Genomic DNA, 7,136 nt, shown 5'->3' on the forward strand with positions numbered 1-7,136 from the left:
AAATTTAAGCTTTAATTTTTAGTTGTTGAGTTTTTTCTTCCGTTAATTAAATTAATTAAAAAAAGTTAAAATAAAAAATAGTAAGAATTATAAAAATATTTGAAATAAAAAAATAATAAATAAAAAATAGTAAGAATTATAAAAATATTTGAAATAAATAAATAATAAATAAAAAATGGGAAGTTATATTCATGCAGGCTAATAACAGGTTAAATTTTGAAAGAAATCTTAAAATCCATTTATTTGTTTTAGTCAAATTAAATGCATTTTTTAAAAAACTTTGACGCAAAAACCACCATCTAATTTTTTATATAAAATTCTTAATTTTATTTCCTCAATTAATATAAATTTAATAATAAGAATTGGCATTTTAGTGTTAAAGCTTGTTTAAGCTCCTTCTGTTTCATACCCATATTTTGATATTAAATAATATTTTAATGAACCTAATTGTAACTTTTTAGAAAGGTGGCAACGCCACTCCAAAATATATTTTTTAATCCCTTCAAACAGGTTTTGTTTTACTATAGAAATTGAAGTATGCTGTGAAGCCTTTGAATAATTATAAATTTTCATATATCTGGCAACCCTGTTTTTTTTTTAATTTTTCTCCTGAAACTGTCTATAGAGATACCAAGTACATTGGCAGAAAATTCAACAAATCCAGTGAATTGTTAATACGTTTAAAGCTGTTTAAACTTCAAAAAAACCAAAATACGCGTCGTTTCGGATTTTTTATAAATTTGGCACACCTGGTACATTTCGATAAATCTCACGGATTTTGATACTTTGGATAACAAGCTATATATAAAACAATTTTTTCCGATTTTTCCACTTTTAAATAAACAAGCAACAATTTTGGCCACTTTTTCAGTCTTCTCTCACACAGTGTATTATAGTAATTTATTTAACTTATTCGATAATTTGAATTTAATTTAATATGTTTTTTGTTATTTATGACCTTATGACAATTATATTCAACAATTTTATCGGGTTTGAGGCCGTTTTCCAGAAAAATTTTCATTAAAAATGGCCTCGTTAGATATTGAGCTACAGCCGGATTCTGAGCTATATTCAAAATTTCTAGCTCAACGAAAATTCGATAAAAAAAAAATCTATTGCAAAGTTAGTACTGAAATCTGGATGAAAGCGAGCTAATATAAACTTAGAAATCTATCGACACTTCCAATCTAGTTAAAAAATCTATAAAGAATGTCTCTCAAAGTTTTAAGGCATAAAGCATTTTTCTAAAAAAAAAGAAACTTTCATTTAGAACTACATTTCGTTAAAACACTTTTTTGGTGGCATACTTAGAATAATCCAGGTAAAGTTAATTTATTTATTAAAAATCGATTTTTCTTTTTGTAGATAGAATTGTGGGGTTTCTAATGTATGAGATTTAAAGCGATATCTCGACTAGGTATCGCATTTCTTGTTCAATTTGTTGAAGAAAAGGATACTTGCCAAAATTTAGAACATGCTCATAATAGTACGGACCATCATGGCCATTGGCAATGTTATTTGTTTTATTACAAATACACTCGTCAATTGGTTTCTAGCTCACAAACGACCAACTTACCCGCCAATAGAGGATGAACTGCTACTGAAATCTGTGGGCGAACTTGTATTAGAGCTGCGGCAGAAAAAGGTATATAAAAAAATATATGAATATTAATAGCAAAGTATAAGTACACATCTATGTTCCCGAATGAAAAATCTTCAGATTACTTCCCATCAGCTGGTGCAAGCGTATATCATACGCATTCAGGCCGTCAACCCTAGTCTGAATGCAGTGCTTGAGAATCGTTTTGAGCATGCGCTTAAGGATGCAAAACATGCGGATAGCCTCATTGCCAAGGCGAACAACGAGCAGTTAATTGCACTCTTTGCGCGCTATCCACTGCTGGGTATACCATTTACGGTAAAGGAGTCGGTTGGGCTGAAAGGTAAAGTAAATACATACTTAATTGAAATTTAATTGATATACATCTATACATATATTAACTTAAAGTAAAGATAACTGGTTTCTCTTATTGTTTTAATTTGATATTGGTACGCATATTTACTTAGAGTCTGATGCATGTGCATGTCTTACGTACATATATGTAAAGCAGGGATCACACGATTTGTACATTTGTACATTTGGCGGTGATAGAGTGGTATTGTCAAGAATTTTTTATCGAGAATGAGAGCAGCTCAGTAAAAGCTTTCCAAATAACACCACTCTGTAACGGAGAAAATAGCCAAATCTGTACAAATGTACAAATCGTGTGATCCCTGCTTAACAGCTATACGTACACTTGACCCTCTGGGTCGATTGAACTAAGTCATTAAACGACAGCGAGCGATTTTTTCATCGTTCTTTTCTTACAATTTCACAGGCAAAGAAATAACTGAACTGAATTTTTAATTTATTTTTCTACAACATTTGCATACAGAGTGGGAAATTTATAAATCACTCGTAAAAATTGGTTTGTTTCGTCCTATAGCAAATACTGATCAATTGAAAAATTTTTGAACATTTTGAATTTTGAAAAGAGAGCTGGGCTGGAGTTCTTAACGGCACAACAACCGTCTAATAGGCGTGTTAAATGAGCTTCGCGTGTAAGCGGTTATCTAACGCACAGCATTACATACGTAAAAGTTTGTTGGTTTTTGATTTCTACGTAAAAATGTTACACCCAGAAAAAAGTCAGCTAAATATATTTCTCTCAACTTATGGTTTGGTTATAGTTACATTATTTGGTTATAGTTACCAAATCATGTGTTCAGAGAAATATTTTTAGCTAACTTTTTTCTGGGTGTATAGCAGTACATGCTCTGCCAAGTATACATAACAGAGCCTTTAGGGTCGCCTAATCAGATATTTTCATTGTCCATGCTTCAGCGCCATACACCAGAACGGGCCTTATGAGTACTGTGACCATCCGTACTTTACTTCAAAGGACAGTCCTTTTTCTTAAAGGGCTGCCTTTTGACTTTAATTATTTTTCTAAAAATCGAATTTGTTCTTTATTTTAAAATTTGTCCTTTAAAAGTATATTTTTCGATATGATATCAAACATTAATGAATTTCTCGGGGCAACTACATTCACCATTATTATTAAGTAAAAAATATTTGATATTCGACTCGTAATTCTTGACGTTAGGGCTTCGCCATACCTTAAGGTAAGTTAAGTTAACAGCCACTCTGTATAAGGAATGTTAAGAGTCACACTTCAGTCCCGAGAACCACTTTGAAATCACTAAGATGACCTATTAATTCCGTATTAAGGACAAGCTAGGACCATGCCAGGAAAAGTGTTCGATGCTCTTTACCTTCTCCTTATTCTTGCAGCTATGGTAGAAATCACTAGAGGGGATGCCTTTAGCGGTTCGTGTATTTCCATTGAACAGTGTCCGTTGATAAAACCAACCTCTAAGCTAGTGGAGAGGCGATCGAGGAGAACTAGAGACCCAAATCCGTTTCCACAAATTCTGGTTGTTTTGCTAAATAAAAACAGATCTTCGTTTGAAGATAGTTTACTTGACGGCATTTAGGGCAGAATTGAACGACAACAGATTGACTACTTCCCTAGTAATATTTCTGCGTCTGGGAACCCAGATTAAATTCATCGAGTTTAGAAAAAAAAAATCCTTGAATTGCTACTTTGGAAGAGCTGTTTTTGCGCTGTAGTTATTGAATCAAAACTTGGTTTTCAGAATATTTAGTAACGAAGTATTTTATTCCACGAAGAATGTTCCTATCATAGTACGTTTTCTGATAATGGAAGAATCGGCATTTTCCCAGACGACGTCTTTCTCCATTTGCTTTTCGATTTTAGTACAAAATCACTGTATCCTCCAATTTCTCTGTTGCCATTGAAATGCACTTCTGAGCCATTGAACGCATAGATACCAATGTAACCTCGACCCAGTTGGGCTTGTTTCCAAATCCAAGTCCGACAAATCCATTCTTTCGAGTCGGAAATATATTGCGAAAATAGTACACAGGAATAACACAGAATTGTAAATTCATATAAGTATTTGACTAATTCGTTGAAATTCTAGACGAGTTTTTATTTTGTGGTGCATTACTTTACACTGAAGTAAAAAAATATTTATAATTAAAAAAACGGGATAAATTAAAAAAATACGCATACGAAAGAGCACCAACCCAACCCCTAATACATTTTAGTATACACATTTTAGTATGTGCCGTTGTGCACTTCACAGATGCTTTTTCGGAATTAAGAAGTTAAGTTAAGTTAAGAAGTGTAGTTCTTATCACCCTAAATTTAGCAACGCGTTACTTTTCTTTATGCAATTTGCGATTGATCCGTCTTTTTGCTCCAATAACCATGCAACAATTTCTTTATTTGTAGGACTCTCATTCGTTGTCGGTAACATTTATCGCAAAAATATTAAATGTGAACATGACAGTAAAGTTGTGGAACGACTGCGATCTGCCGGTTGCATACCACTTTTAGTGTCAGCGAATCCAGAGTTCTGCATGAGCTACGAGACAAACACCAAAATGAATGGAAAATGTCGCAATCCTTATGACCTGAACAGAGTGTCTGGTGGCTCATCTGGCGGAGAAGTATTTATCTTAAAATAATATACATAAATATTTAGCGCAATTTTTCTTTTTGAATAGTTGAATTATATTTATTTCAATATCTTTTTACAGGGTGCTCTAAATGGCGCCGGCGCTACCCCGTTCGGTCTCGCATCAGATATCGGCGGATCCATACGTTTACCTGCTATGTTTTGTGGTGTATTCGGTCATAAAGCGACCGGTGGATTGCTTTCGATTGACGGCAGCTTCCCCTACACAGATGATCCGGTATTCCCGCAATATCTGACGACGGGGCCAATAACACGGTTTGCCAAAGATTTGCCCATACTTTTGCAAGTAATGGCCGGCGAAAATATAGAGAAATTGAAATTTAATGAACCAATACAGCTAAAGGACATTAAAGTAAGGATTTTGACTTGAGAATCTAATGTGAACATATAAAATTTATAGATTTCATTTGCAGATATACTACACTTACGGTTTCAACGGTTGTGCTGCACTTGTGCACCCACCCACTGAATTCGATATACAATTGGCCATAACAAAGGCAGTCAAGTGCTTCGAAAAAGGAGGGCTCACCACAGCAAAGGCGAGTTATATATATTTTGGATTTTGAACAAAATATGAAGTGAAACCAGATGCATATAGAATTAATAGTATATTACCTACAGGTGAAATTGGATAAATTTGCTCACGCCAGAGAAATCGGTTTAGGCGCCCTCTCAGCAATTCGCGGCATACCGAGCGTAACAACTGAAAATACACCAAAAATAAGAACTTTAATTTGGCAATTGTTGCTTTCGCTTATCGGAAAGTCAGTGCATAATCGTGACGCTTTATTTATGGAGTGGATGCGATTGAAGAAAGTGTATATGTCTACGGAGGAATTGGAAGAACTTCGCATTGAAGGCGAAGCACTAAAAGAGGAACTAGTAGTGTGTATAGTATTTAAAAAATATATATATTTTTAATTGGTTAATTTTATTATTTATCTTGCAGCAAATGCTCGGCAACAATGGCGTGCTTTTCTTGCCCACCTTTCCCACATCGACTTTCGCCTTTAACACAGGCACGTTGAATTTAGTGGGCGTAGGTCTCATGCTACTGTTCAACATACTTGGCCTACCAGCAACACATGTCAACATGGGCCTGAATAAGCGAGGTTTACCAATTGGCTTCCAGGTTGTTGCTGCACCGTATCAAGATAAACTATGCCTACAAATCGCTGCGGAGTTGGAGGGTGCCTTTGGCGGTTGGGTACCACCGCTGCCGAATGACATAAAAACATAGCGTTAACAAACTGCTTACATCTTTTGTTTAGAACAGAGTTGGCCAGAAGAAGCTTTTACTCTGTACAAATCTAAAGCAAAAAAAAAGCTCTGTGTGTGTGCTTAGGCTAGGAATAAGTTTAGAAAGCTTTATACATACAGTGGTGCTCACATAAATATCATAATTTTATTTTTTACAATATTCACAATGTTTTACGTGATACATTTTTTTCGTAAATTTTTTTTATAAAATTATAGTAGATTCTCCATATAAGTCAAAGTCTAAAACTTTGTATACAGTTCAAAAATAAATTCATCAAACTTTTCAACTCTTTTTCAGATTCTTTTTAAAACTTATTGGTATGCAGTTTTGTAGGCTATTAAATTTTAGTATAGTAATGTGCAGGTTTGAAAGTTCGGAAAAATACCTTTGATTTTTGAGATTTTTTTTTTTGGCCAGAATGTTGCGTATTTTCTTCCATTTAAAAAAATTTCAAAAATCAACGGGATTTTTCCGAATTTTCAAACTTGCAACCTTATTATACTACTAGTAATTTTCAAACAAACAAGTAATTTTTAAAAAACAAAACCGACTTCAATTCTCATATATATATATATATATATATATATTATTATGCAATGATCGGATCGAAACCAGATTTGTATGGACCACCTCGGCGATACTACCTTTCCGATGCAAAAAGAATTATTGAAATCGGTTGACGTGGTCCAAAGTTATGCGGTAACACATACAAAAAAAAATATTCCGACGAACTGATAACCTCCTCTTTTTTTGGAAGTCGGTTAAAAAATTGAATGGGTTACGAAATTGCATACCCAAGTTTCTAAATATTCTAAAAAAAAGTTGAAAATTTGTATGACATTTTTTTGACATTTGTTAAATTTCCCCGAACTGTACTGGTTAATGTTATATCATCTACTATACTTTAAAAAAATTTACGAAAAAATATATCATGTAAAACATTGTGAATTTTGCAAAAAAAAATAAAGGTGTGCTACTTAAGTGAGCGCCATGGTACATACAGATGAATGTGTCGACTTATGTACTTAGTTTAGATGTACATATCGTTAGCATAAGTATGGAAAGTGGGATAACTAACACTGTTACTGAAATACAAAATGCCGTAACTAACTGAAAATCCAAAATTTACCTTTTGATTGATAATGTTGCATTCCATCGAATCATAAGTTCCCAGATCGTTTTGGGCAATAAAAAATTTCAGTTAGTTGTGGCTTGTTTGCCTTTCAGTGACGATGTTAGTTACGCCCTTTCTATACTATACGAAACT

The 7,136-nt window shown here is 33.6% G+C and overlaps 1 protein-coding gene across 1 annotated transcript; it reads left to right on the forward strand.

Annotated features, from left to right (window-relative positions):
- Nucleotides 1-1,371: 1,371 nt before the first annotated feature.
- LOC118755214 (fatty-acid amide hydrolase 2-like) lies at nt 1,372-6,523 on the forward strand. The gene is made up of 7 exons (XM_036490063.1): nt 1,372-1,645; nt 1,721-1,943; nt 4,362-4,579; nt 4,670-4,960; nt 5,022-5,147; nt 5,230-5,493; nt 5,558-6,523. Exons 1-7 carry the CDS (start codon nt 1,475-1,477, stop codon nt 5,846-5,848), a joined length of 1,584 nt encoding a protein of 527 aa, XP_036345956.1. The 5' UTR covers nt 1,372-1,474; the 3' UTR covers nt 5,849-6,523.
- The last annotated feature ends 613 nt before the right edge of the window (nt 6,524-7,136 follow it).

Source organism: Rhagoletis pomonella, unplaced genomic scaffold (genome assembly GCF_013731165.1).
Source record: "Rhagoletis pomonella isolate Grant_MI unplaced genomic scaffold, Rhpom_1.0 Rhpom_scaffold_05641, whole genome shotgun sequence".
NCBI classification, from domain to species: domain Eukaryota; kingdom Metazoa; phylum Arthropoda; class Insecta; order Diptera; family Tephritidae; genus Rhagoletis; species Rhagoletis pomonella.